This window comes from Schistocerca piceifrons, chromosome X, assembly GCF_021461385.2.
Source record: "Schistocerca piceifrons isolate TAMUIC-IGC-003096 chromosome X, iqSchPice1.1, whole genome shotgun sequence".
NCBI classification, from domain to species: domain Eukaryota; kingdom Metazoa; phylum Arthropoda; class Insecta; order Orthoptera; family Acrididae; genus Schistocerca; species Schistocerca piceifrons.
Genome location: NC_060149.1, coordinates 139,798,919 through 139,812,916, shown reverse-complemented (window position 1 = coordinate 139,812,916; position 13,998 = coordinate 139,798,919). Strand labels below are relative to the sequence as shown.

Here is a 13,998-nt window from a genome sequence, read left to right as displayed (position 1 = left end):
GTTGACTCCTCAGTGTTAAAGACTATTTAAGCGCTTTTAACCTTAGGATGTCAATACACTAACAAAACACAAAAACTGGAGGGTAAATTGATTTACCCAACAGTAGGCTAGCTAAGGTTCTTAACAGACACAAATATCTTGGCCTCAGCTTTTATAAGAGGCTCCCAGAAATGGCTGATTCTGTTCCTTACAGTATATTTAAAATTATTTTAAAAGAGTAGTTTAAGAAAACAAGCATACAGCTCGATAAAAGGGTATGAGGAATCAAGTTTAAGTGACAAAGTTCTGACTAATTACTGTCACACCTAGTTGGAATGCTAAAATCAGAAATACACGTCCATTCTCACTCTTGTGTGTTTTATAACTTGATTGCTGTACCATCCATCATCCATTAGGTTGTATTCTCAGCCTTTTCTCATTTCTTGAAATCCAGTAAAGAACTTCCTTTGGACTTTGTCACCCATCTGTCCAGCTAGAAGTATCACCCATCTCCACATTACTTCATTACAGTCATAATTAAATCACCCACACAAGTCTGTTCTCTAATCTTTTAATCTGTTTTCCCAACTCTAATAACAATTTTCAACACACATTTCTCAACTGTTCACATAGCAACCCCTAATCTATGAATGGTTTTCATGTAAAAAATCAATTTGTTACTGATATAAGTCAAAACTGGTAATGGACACTGGCTGTAAACTTTCAGTTTCATTACATTGGAGCTTCTTTTGAAAACTTATTCGATTTACTAAAGGCACAGTAGGCTATTTTTACACTTGTGTTTATATTTGCTATACGTCCAGGATTGTAGTCACCATTTGTCATTAGAAGGGGAGAGTGTTGTACCTAGAGGATAGTGCACCAAGGAACACATAATGTTTTTTGGTCCTTACTTTAGTCTACTGACTGATTTTAGAATTGCACAAAGGAATGCACACTAGAGGTCGCTATAAGCAGTTTCCACCATTTTCTAAAGTCTTTGTTGCTGTTGCAAATGAGCTGTATTTTGTGCAGAAGTTGTAGTTCATGTTCTACACATGTAAGTGCTATATAAAATATTAAAGTTATTTGGTATATATTTCAATTCTTCATGTACTGGTACAGAATTTTATGATGAGTAAAATGTTGTATATTTTTAGAACTTTTTATGTAACCTGTGGACAGTTAAGCCATATTATGCAGGCAAACAACATCTTGTGCCATGAAACAGGAGGTATTTTACCATGAAACATATGATACTTGTGAATGAACTGAGTTTCTTTAATACCTGAACAATTTTACCTGTCTTGAAAGTGAAAATTTGTGTTAGTTTCCAATAGCATGTATTTCAAAATGTATTTAACTCTTAACTAGTTTTGATAATATTTCCACTTAGTTTGATTTCATTTACTGATTACTGGCGTGTAGAAGAGTATAAAGATACAGATAGACTATTAAATATGTATTGACAAGGTTTTCTTGATTTCAATGGCTGAAACTTCGGTCAAATATATGCTCCTAGGCACATGGCCACGTTGTACCTTAGAACATGTTTTCACCCTTGGGAAACCTTAATTTCCTAAAGTATTTTTTGAAATTTTACAAAAAAAAACTGCAGTAAATAAAAATTAAATGTCATCATATAAACACCGGGTAAGAAAATATATTAAACTTCCATTACAGGGCTGGCTGGCTATAGGTGAAAATCCGAAAAGTGTACTAAGGAAGGCTACAACTCTATCCCCTAATAGATTCTAACAGAAACTATTTTCCTGAATGGAAAATTGACAAGTACATGTCTGGGATCTAAAATCATTTTTGGTTAGTAAAGCAATATTTTAGGATGGTAAATGTCAAGCAAAATTACAATTTCTTGAACTTCACAAAGACAATAAATTAAAAATGGAATTTGTAAAAAAAGAACTGTATTAATTTGATGAATGACCAATGGCTAGTAGCTTTTACTATTGGAAGAACTTGTAAGAATAGTGATTCTCTTTGCCACAATCTACAGGTGTTAAAGTAAACCTTCAGCTTTCAATTATGGTAGCAATCCAAAGACACATGTAGAGCTGGATGAACATTGTGTGTGACTTGCGATGTGCATTAGCTGACAACAAACAGACTAGATATAAAAAAAAGAAGCATTTGGAATTGGCAGAACCAACAGTCTCATCAACTCATCATTTTTTACTTTAGCAAAAAATCTAAATAGAACTTGAGTTTTATTTAATTTACATTTAATTAAGTATTGTTAATCAGCTGCCAATTTAAAAGTAGGAGCATTAATAGTTTGGTGATATCCCAAAATTGATTGGGGCCATTCACTGATATTTGATGTAGTGTAACAGTAATGATTTCATAAAGGTTGGAAACTGCTAACCGAGAGAGGAAGGGTAGAATCATGTGGAATTGGCTGAGAGACCATAATGCGAGTTTCAGCCATCTAATTCGAAAGCGTTTTCTTCCTACATGTACAATGGCTGCTTTTCTCATGGTGTGTTAGACTTGTACCATAAGGGAATCTGCTAAGCGTATGTGGCTGTAATGGGTATGTATACAGACAGGACCACCAAGTTCATCGTCCCCATCTGATGGAGAAATCACAATCAATATTGTCATATGGACTCACTCCACATGACACTGTGGATACTTTTTGAATTAAACACAGGACAAAGCTGCAAAGTATGGTAATCAGTAACTTTATATCAACACCTCTTACACACCTTGCCAGCCAAATACTGACCATGATTTGAACCAGCTACCTCCAAATTGAACCCCACTGTAGAGGTGTGTGTTAGTGACCTTGGATATGGAGGCAGTACTGACATGTCTAGGATGTCTTAGGAGACGAATTGCACATCATCAGTAGTGTCCAGAGTTAAATCCAAATGTCTCTGCAGTGTCACATGGAGTGAGGGCATACGACACCATTGACACCAATCTGTCTGTCAGATGGGGATGCTGATCTCAGCAGTCTGCTATTAAAGAGGAGTATGTTATGCGCCAGTGTCAGATTTCACCCTCTCCCTTCTTTCATCATCATAAAAATAAACAATGAGACCACACCTGCCCATTGTAGCCACAAACACTCAGCAGAATTATTTAGTTAGGTTCATGTACCATGGATCATTTTGCACAGTAGATTGTAATGATGTGATCTGGGTCATTTCAATTTTACATCACAAATTAATTTGTATATATGATTACTTCTGAACATTTCTAAGTTTTTATTTTTATGTATTTTTTTAAAGAAACAATTAAGGGTGGTTTGATAGGTCTGGTAAGTTTTCATGAAAGAATGGAACATTTTGTTGCGCCTTCATGGTTGGTAAGCTTTATTATTCCAAGGATAATACAAAATATTTCAATAATGTACAGCATACACTTCATTGTTGACAGTCATCTTAATTGGTCAGTGTGTTGACTGTGATTTAAAATGGAGAAAGGTTGGAGTGCTGCACAAATCAAAAGAGTCTGGATGAAGTTCACACAGACTCTGTGCCATCACTAAAGACCATTTACTTTTGTATTCATGAATTGTAACGTGGTCGGACAAGCACCAAAGATGAAGCGCACTCTGGCTGTCCAATTAACTGAGGTCACCACAAAGGAAAACATTGATAAAATCCATGATATGGTAAGGTAAGAGCACCGAATTAAAATTTGTGAGATTGCTGAGACTGTAGTCATCTCAGCTGAGTGAGTGCATGATATCCTGCATGGAGAACAGGCTATGAAGAAGCTGTGTGCGAGGTGGGTTTCGCTATTGCTCACAGTCAGCTGAAAGCACACCTGGGAGAACATTTCAACACAGTGTTTTGCATTGTTTAGTCGTAATCTGCAAGGCCTTCTGCACCGATATGCGACTGTTGATGAAACCTGGATCCACCATTACACACCGGAGCCAAAACGGCAGTCAGAACAAGGGACAAAAGCTGCTGAAAGTGCACTATAGAATGCAAAGACCGTTTTATCAGCTGGTAAGGTGATGGCCACTGTTTGTTGTGATTTGCAAGGAACAATCCTCGTAGATTACTTGGAAAAAGACAGAACCATAACTGGACCATATTATGTTTCATTGCTGGATCGTTTGAAATCTGAATAGGCTGCAAAAAGGTCGAGGTTGGCACTTAAAAACGTGATTATTCGTCAGGACAATGCACCATCCCACATATCAGCGATAAAAACGGTGAAAGTCCATGAACTGGGCTTTATATTGGTTCCTCAAACACTCTTTTCACCAGACTTAGCCCCCAAGTGGCTTCCTTCTGTTTCCTAACCTGGAACTTAAGCTATCTGGGAAGATATTTTCATCAAATGAGGAAGCGATAGTTGCAGTCAACGAGTATTTTACAGCGTTTGACGGAACCTATTTTTCCGAAAGGGTGAAAAAGCTGTAGGATCGCTGGACCAAGTGTATATCTCTCAAACGAGACTATGTTGAGAAGGAAGCTGAGCTGTTTAGGAAACAAACATTTTTTCTTGCTTTTTTATTTACTCTCGTGGCCTACTCTTCTCGAATGGGGGACTGCCGAGATCAACATCCCCATCCGACTGATGCAACACTGCGGAGACGTTTGGAATTTAACCTAGGTCACTGATGCAAATTCTGGTGGTCAGGAACTATACGTCACCACCTGGCGCATCTCTTGCCGGTCAAATACTGTATGATTCGACTCGGTTGCCTCGGGGTTAACAGCCACTGTAGAGGCGTGCGTCAGCGATCTCGGCTACTGAGGGAGTACTGATATGAAGTATGTCTGGGATGTCTTACTAAGACCTGGGGGTATTTTTAATATTTTGGAAGACGAACGGTGACTTATAAGCAGCCATAAAAAAGTTCCAGTTGCGACCTTGTTAAAAACCTACATAAAACAGACTTTTAAATCATTTTCTTGAAAGAAATTCTTGAGATTAAGTTTTATCTTGTTCTGTATTTCTTAGACATTCTCTTTAGGAAATATGCAATCGTTTCTTAACACTTGAACCCTATAGTATTTTGGGGCGAACCTCCATAGATGACTTCATTGGAGATTTGCAAGTAGAAAGTGCACGAGACCATTTCATAAAGATTGGAGTCGTTTTACACTGTGGTGATAAAAGTCATGGCGGGAATAGCGCGTACACAAGGTATAAAAGGGCAGTGCACTCACATGATTCATGTGATAAAGTTTCCGACGTGATTATGGCCGCACAACGGAAATTAATGGACCTCTTGAACGCGGAATGGTAGTTGAGGGTAGAAACTTGGGACACTCTCTTTCGGAAATCGTTAGGAAATTCAATATTTCAAAAATGTTCAAATATGTGTGAAATCATATGGGACTTAACTGCTAAGGTCATCAGTCCCTAAGCTTACACACTACTTAACCTAAATTATCCTAAGGGCAAACACACACACCCATGCCCGAGGGAGGACTCGAACCTCCGCTGGGATCAGCCGCACAGTCCATGGCTGCATCGCCTTTGACCGCTCGGCTAATCCCGCGCGGCCAATGTTTCAAGATACACATTGTCAGGAATGTAACGAGAATACCAAATTTCTGGCACTACCTCTCACTACATATAACACAGTGGCCGGCGGCCTTCGCTTAACGAGCGACAGCAACGGCGTTTGCGTTAAGTTGTCAGTGCTAACAGACAAGCAACACAGCGTGAAATAACCGCAGAAATCAATCTGGGACATTCGACGAACGTATCCGTTAGGACAGTGGGGCGAAATTTGGCGGTAATGGGCTATGCCAGCACACGATCGACGCGATTACCTTTGTTAACAGCACGATACCGCTTGCAGCGCTTCTACTGGTCTCGGGACTGTATCGCTTGGATCCTAGACGATTGGAAAACCGTGGCCTGGTCAGAAGAGTCCTGATTTCAGTTGGTGAGAGCTGATGGTAGGTTTCGAGTGTGGCGAGGACCTCACAAAGCCATGGACCGAAGTTGTCAACAAGGCACTGTGCAAGCTCGTGGTGGCTCCATAATGGTGTGGGCTGTCTTTACATGGAATGGACTGGATCCTCTGATTGCAAATGGTTATGTTCGGGAACTTGAAGACCATTTGCAGCTGTCATCTCTTAGAACTGATGTCATTGTGGGCATACAAAGTTTTACGTACTTCCTACTGAGAAAAATGATGGCTTATTGCATTGCAGCATTTGGTATGTCATCCACTATTTATAACTTTTCGAGCTTCTGTGATGTCAGACCATCCACTTTACTAATTTCGCTCCGAATAACATAAGAGTCCTACATTGGTTCCTCCAGTGGAGATTCTTTTTGAATGCCACTTCAAATAATTTTACCCTCTAGCTGGCTCTTCAGATGGACTATTTTTATTTTCCCTGGGTTCAGGTCTTGGGATGGGTCCGCCTGATTGTTGCTATGGGGCCTCTGCCCTACAAACTGCATCTGACTGTTAGTTCTTACGCCAGCGCTGCAGAAATTTTCCGACGCCATGCTCCGAACCCCCGCCATGATGACTTGGGCATTCTCGAGTGTTCAGTTGACCGTCACTCGACAATGGTTGTCTTTAGCCTAGTCAACGAAGGAAAATTAGGAGAAAAAATTAGTGTAGTCGCAATTTTTTTTTTTACAATGATAGGAGGTGGTGACATATACAGCATATTAAAAATTCTGGTCATAGGAGTATGAGTGTGCGGGAGGGAGGGGGCGTTTAAATGTCACTTTTTAATGTTTTTCTTTAATAACTCGAGAAATGCGGCTTCTAGTGAAGATCTTAAACTACATTAGCTTTCCTACAAAAAGGGTCTTATTCATTTTTTCTCTAGGACTAAAAGCTTCCAAGTTGCAGGGGATGGAAAAATCAAAGATTATTAAACATAGTGTTTCAATGGTATAAACTTTATGCTTATTATTAAATGAAGTGGTACTCATGTATGTGTAGTAGAACCGTATAAGGGAGAAATTGAGTTGTGCTGTTGTATAGGGTGGAGAGGGTAGGGAAAGGGGGGGGGGAGTGGGAGGATAGACGCGTGACCGGTTGCCGGATTGTATTCATCTATTTCCCTCATTTGCATGTCTGTAGACTGAAGAGCGACCAGGCGCGCCACCAATGTTTCTACACCACTACGTCACAAAATGCGACTACAGGGTGTTTCACAAAGTTATATCCACCTTTCCGCAGCTCGTCTTATGAATTACGGGCGACGGAGAGTACAGACAACCTGGCGTGTTTCTTTTCCACTAAACTGTCTACCACATTGAAGAGCCTGTCCCAAGTGAAACACGCTGGTAAAATATACCCAACAATTTTGATTTCATTGTCTCCATTCTCAACGGCTTCAATACGGCATGAAGGGTATCAACTGCACTATCCTAGCCCCAGTTCTCCCAACATCTTAAGAGACCCAGAGCATAAATTTGCTCCGTCTGTAACAGAACTAGATCATCTATGTTGTTATGGAATTTCAAATATTTCAACATAAATCAAGTAATGCATTACAACAGATTATCTACATCTACAACTTCATCAATTTCCCGTTTGACGGTGTGTGGTGGAGGCTACATCTGATTGTATTATATTGTATGTTAACCGGGGGCCTAGAAACGACGGAGACGCTTTGTCCCCGCAGCAGCCGCAGTGGTCCATAACCTCACGACGACTACCGCAGTCCACTTCACGTCTCCGCCGCCCCACACTGAACCACTGTTTCAGGGTTATTGTGCGGTTCAGCCTCCGGAGGACGAATGTCAGCACACAGTAACCCAAGTTCCATACATCGGTATGTGTTTCAAGCCCGTAAACATGTCGAGTTTTGTGCTTACGAACTACGGTTTGCGGACAGCATTGGTTTTCTGTTATCATTTGAAGACAACTGCTGCAGAATCGCATCGAATACTTGTCGACGCTTTCGGCAATTATGCTCTTGGGAAAACAAAGTGTTCCGAATGGTTCAAAAAATTCAAAAGTGGTGATTTTGACGTGAGATACTACGAGCGAGGGAAACCACCGAGAAAATTAGAAGACAACGAATTGCAGGCCTTACTGGGTGAAGATAATAGTCAAACTCAACAGGAACTCGCGGAACTATTGAATGTAACACAGAAAGCCGTTTCTGTACGGTTGAAAGTAACGGGAAAGGTGCAGAAAGTGGGAAAATGGGTTTCGCATGAACTGAAGAAAGACAGCAAGCAAATCGAAAAACCACTTGTGAAATGCTGCTCGCCAGATACAAAAGAAAGCCGTATCTTCGCCGAATAGTGACAGGTGATGAAAAACATATATTCTGAGAATCCTAAGCGTCATAAATCATGGGTGAATCCAGGCACACCATCGACATTCACTGCATGACCAAATCTCTTTGGAAAGAAGACAATGCTCTGTGTTCGGTGGGATCATAAGGGTGCCTTTTATTATGAGCACTGATCGCTACCAACAGCAAATGATAGATTTATGTCGTACATTACGTGAAAAACGACCGGAATACGGAAAAACGCAACACAAAGTCAGGGACGCGATCGAGGCGTTCAGTTGGGAAATGCTAGGGCATGCGGCTTATTCTGCAGCCTTGGCTCCGTCCGGTTATCATCTATTTGCATCACTGGGACACGCTCTCGCTGAACAACACTTTAATTCGTATGAAAATGCATGCTAACTGGTTCGCTTCAAAAGAAGAACTGTTTTTTCGGCTTGACGTACATAGCCTGCAGGAGAGGTGGGAGAAATGAATAAATAGCAATGGAGATTATTCTGAATAAAATATTTTTTATCAGTTTCAAAATACAGATGTGTGATTATTGCAACCAAATTCCGGTTTCATACTTCTACATCTGGTGCAGGATGCGGCTCTTAAATCCGAACAAATTTCAATTTGAGTTTCGCTCCACATCGCAGTTCCGCCGGAGGTCGCGATTAGTGCTCTTGAAAGCCATAGGCATCTAGTAAACAATCAGAACCTCAAAATGGCCGAGATGTTACGGACAAGTACAGACTACAACCGAAGAGCCGCAGTTATCGGAAGTCTTCGTCCTGGGCGTTAGCCCACTAAAATACGAGGGTTGCCCGGAAAGTAATCCACCGCATTTTGTTTTTCAGTCAAAAACAATGCTACGAATTCGAATCGTTACGTATATATTATTTGAAGTCTCTTGAGTGAGAGCGCTAAGTTTCCGTCACTTCCGACAGATAGCGTAGCTGCAGGACAGTTTCAAAATGGCGTCTGTAGAAGTACGTTACAAGCAACGTGCCGTCATTGAATTTTTCACTGCAGAGAAAGAAACTGTGGCGAATACTCACAATCGCTTGTGAAAAGTTTATGGAACATCTGCTGTCGACAGAAGTATACTTTGTCGCTGGACACGGAGGGTGAGGTCATCATAAGGTGGTTTGGCAGAGCTCCACGATTTGCAGCGGTCGGGGAGACCATCCACGGCTATTAAACCCGACATGTTGTAGCGAGCTGTTGTTGTCATTCGCGAGGACGGACGCATTACGACCTTGCTCAAAATGGTTCAAATGGCTCTGAGCACTATGGGACTTAACTTCTAAGGTCATCAGTCCCCTAGAACTTAGAACTACTTAAACCTAACTAACCTAAGGACATCACACACATCCATGCCCGAGTCAGGATTCGAACCCGCGACCGTAGCGGTCGCGCGGTTCCAGACTGTAGCGCCTAGAACCTCTCGGCCACCCCGGACGGCTACGACCTTGCAGTTACTGCTGCATCTGTCAATCAGCAAATGAAGTTCACACAATGAACACTGGCTCTGCCACCAGGACAAGGATTGGTACCGACAGGGCATACACGCCCTTGTTTCGCGCTGGAGGAGGGCCATAGAATGGGATGGAGATTACGTGGAAGAACATGATGCGTAGATGAAATACCATTCTTTCGTGTGGTATTCTCATTATGTTCAATAAAGAATTGTTGAAGAAAAAAATGCGGTTCTTTCTTTCTGGGCAACCCTCATAGTTCGATTCTTCAGGTACCCGAGATCAACTGTTTACGATATTGTGGGCAAGTACAAAGCTTCGGAGAAGTCTGGGGAAGGTTCTTCTACCCTGGCGAGAAACCTCATTCAAGGAAACGCATGTCACGAATTGGAGCAGTCATCGAAAAGGCTCAGGCGCTGATTTCGGAGGACTCTGGACAATCGCTGAGGAAATTGGCGTCAGCATTGAATGTCAGGAGCAATATGGTAGAGGACGACCTCATTCGAGCCATTTAGCCTTTGGTTCTCGGATAACGTTGACATGTTCTGGTCAAAGGAGTTCTGGCAGCCTGTACTTGAACCCCCTCAACTACTATGTTTAGTGTGTAGTCGAAAGAGTTACCAATAAGATGAGCCACCCTAATGTCGCATCTGTAAACACCGCTATCGAGGCAGCGTTCGCGAATATGGGTAGCACTGTTTTAAAGAGTGTGTGCGATCGCTTCAAGACAAGATTGGAGGCGCCCATTGCGGTTGACAGGGGTTACATCGAGTAATGTTACTCTTGAAAGATACCACTACTTATATGTAAAAATATTTTCATTCTCATTTGTATCTTGTTTTACTAAATTTGATTTTAAAAACGTTTCATTTGTCCGGATTTACGCGCCACACCCTTTAGCGGAGTAATGAAATTGAGGACTCGCTTGCTCGCTCTTCAGATCTACAGAGGAGGGAAGTGTATGACCGCAATACGGCGACCTGCCTTACCTCACGCGTCTATCCTCTCCACCACCACCCACTCCCGTTCTCCCTTCAGCCTGTCACAGTCCAGAACACAGTTTATCTCTTAATACAGTTATACTGCACTTAGATATGGTTCATAATTTAATATTTGTTCTTAACCCACTTCATTTAACAATAAACATCAATTTTATGTCATTGGTTCAAATGGTTCAAATGGCTCTGAGCACTATGCGACTTAACTTCTGAGGTCATCAGTCATCTAGAACTTAGAACTAATTAAACCTAACTAACCTAAGGACTTCACCCACATCCATGCCCGAGGCAGGATTCGAACCTGCGACCGTAGCGGTCGCTCGGTTCCACACTGTAGCGCCTAGAACCGCACGGCCACTCCGGCCGGCTTTATGTCATTAAAACACTATTTTTAATAATCTTATAATGGTCCTAGAGAAAAAATGAGTATTACCTTTTTTGTAGGAAAGTTAATGTAGTTTAACACTGTACTGGAAAATATTTTCTCTAGAAGCCGCGGTTTTCGAGTTATTCAAGAATAATTTAAAAAAAATGATCTTTAAATGTCCCCTCCGCACGGCCACTCCCCACAGGTCAGGAGTTTTTAGTCTGTTGTTCATAACACTCCCTGCTACCACTGTACAAAAATTTGTGACTACACGAAATTATCCCCTATTGACCTTTCTTGGTCTTCGTTGACTGGGCAACTTCAGCTGTGACGTGCTACAGCGAAATTTGATTGCAATGCTTAATCAAAACTGAAATACAGTATAGCAAAATCTGACTGCAGGGCTTAATCAAAACTGAAATCCAGTATCTCGTGATCCATAAGTTGGATCACGATGCGGTTTGCACAAATCAATCTTATACAAGAGACGCACACATACATTTTATGTTCCATCCTTCCTTGTCATTTTAACCAATTATTGTGATTCCAGAACACAAGAAGCCGGAAATGAGAGAGGTTAGTGAGGTAACATATCACTGTCGCGCCTCAAGTCATCACTCTTGGAAGTCACATAAAAAGATTTGTGAAGTAAGGAAACATGAGCAACATCTATAATCTTTTTAACATGTAGAAGACAGGCAAGTACCTGGCTTTGTACTCGTACTGGACCGAGATAAACGCAGTGGTCGACCAAGAACACAGCAGCAGGGCAGCCCAAGCTACGCACGCAGTTCTGAAGAACCTGAAACAAAAATTCTTAATTCAGCCATACTGCTTTGCTGCATTAATTAAGATTATATTCTTCTAATGCAAGTATTTGTAAACAGAGACAAGAGTTTCGAATTTCTGCCACATACGAAAATCAGCGCTTGCTTTATTTTATATTAATTTTCTTGGATTCAATAAATACATGTACACTATGTGATCAAAAGTATCCGGACATCTGGCTGAAAATGACTTACAAGTTCGTGGCGGCCTCCACCGGTAACGCTGGAATTCAATATGGTGTTGGCCCACCCTTAGCGCCGGCCGCGGTGGTCTCGCGATTCTAGGCGCGCAGTCCGGAACCGCGCGACTGATACGGTCGCAGGTTCGAATCCCGCCTCGGGCATGGACGTGTGTGATGTCCTTAGTTTAGTTAGGTTTAAGTAGTTCTAAGTTCTAGGGGACTGATGACCACAGCTGTTAAGTCCCATAGTGCTCAGAGCCATTTGAACCACCCTTAGCCTTGATGACGGCTTCCACTCTCGCAGGCATACGTTCAACCAGGTGCTAGAAGGTTTCTTAGGGAATGGCAGTCCATTCTTTATGGTGTGCCCCACTGAGGAGAGGTATCGATGTCGGTCGGTGAGGCCTGGCACGAAGTCGGCCTTCCAAAACATCCCAAAGGTGTTCTATAGGATTCAAGTCAGGACTCTGTTCAGGCCAGTCCATTACAAGGATGCAATTGTCGTGTAACCACTCTGCCACAGGCCGTGCATTATGAACAGGTGCTCGATCGTGTTGAAAGATGCAGTCGCCATCCGAGAATTGCTCTTCAACAGTGAGAAGGAAGAAGGTGCTTAAAACATGAATGTACGCCAGTGCTGTGATAATGCCACGCAAAACAACGAGGGGTGCAAGCCCCCTCCATGAAAAACACGACCACACAATAACACCACCGCCTCCGAATTTTACTGTTGGCACTACACACGTTGGCAGACGACGTTCGCCGGGCGTTAGCCATACCCACACCCTGCCATCTGATCGCCACATTGTGTACAGTGATTCGTCACTCCACACAACGTTTTTCCACTGTTCAATCGTCCAATGTTTACGCGCCTTAAACCAGGCGAGGCGTCATTTGGCATTTACTGGCGTGATGTGTGGCTTATGAGCAGCCGCTCGACCAAGAAATCCAAGTTTTCTCACCTCCTGCCTTACTGTCATAGTTCTTGCAGTGGATCCTGACGCAGTTTGGAATTCCTGTGTGATGGTCTGGATAGATATCTGCCTACACATTACGACCCTGTTCAAATGTCGGCGCTCTCTGTCAGGCAACAGACGATGTCGGCCTGTACGCTTTTATGCTGCACGTGTCCTTTCACGTTTCCAATCCACTATCAGATCGGAAACAGTGGACCTAGGGATGTTTAGAAGCGTGGAAATCTCGCTTACAAACGTATGATACAAGTGACACCCAATCGCCTGACCACGTTCGAAGTCCGTGAGTTCCGCGAAACGCTCTTCTGCTCTCTCACGATGTCTAATGACTACTGAGGTCGCTGATATGGAGTACATGGCAGTAGGTGGCAGTACAATGCACCTAACATGAAAAACGTATGTTTTTGGGGGTGTTCAAAATGGCTCTGAGCACTATGGGACTCAACTGCTGTGGTCATAAGTCCTCTAGAACTTAGAACTACTTAAACCTAACTAACCTAAGGACATCACACACATCCATGCCCGAGGCAGGATTCGAACCTGCGACCGTAGCGGTCGTTCGGTTCCAGACTGTAGCGCCTTTAACCGCTCGACCACTCCGGCCGGCTTTTTTGGGGGTGTCCGGGTACTTTTGATCACATAGTGTACAATAGAATAAATATTTGCAACATTTTTACGTACACGTTTTAAATTGCAAAAATGTCGTCTTTAGGATATTGCTGTTTATGCTGCACACCATTGAATTTATATTCTAGTTCATCGTTATACTGCGCGTTTTTTTACAACATATAATCCCTATTTTCGAAGAGTTAGTATTTCAAAGGACTTCAGTAGTCATCTCCTCCTACTCAATCCGTGAAATTATTAACAGAATGAATTGATGTACGTATTATCAATTAACCTCAGTGCAGTAACGCGGTTTGTCTGTGTAAGTCACGCAAACTGTTTCTGCTCTTGACAATGCTCAGAATTATGATATGCACTTCCACTAC

The 13,998-nt window shown here is 42.2% G+C and overlaps 1 protein-coding gene across 1 annotated transcript in view; it reads right to left on the bottom strand.

The window, feature by feature from the left end:
* The window catches only part of LOC124722223 (nose resistant to fluoxetine protein 6-like), a 157,313-nt gene that overhangs the window by 27,482 nt on the left and 115,833 nt on the right, over positions 1 to 13,998 (bottom strand). Inside the window, exon 11 of the mRNA XM_047247417.1 lies at positions 11,730 to 11,825. Within this exon, the coding sequence (XP_047103373.1) occupies positions 11,730 to 11,825 (96 nt within the window). The remainder of the gene's footprint in view (positions 1 to 11,729; positions 11,826 to 13,998) is intronic.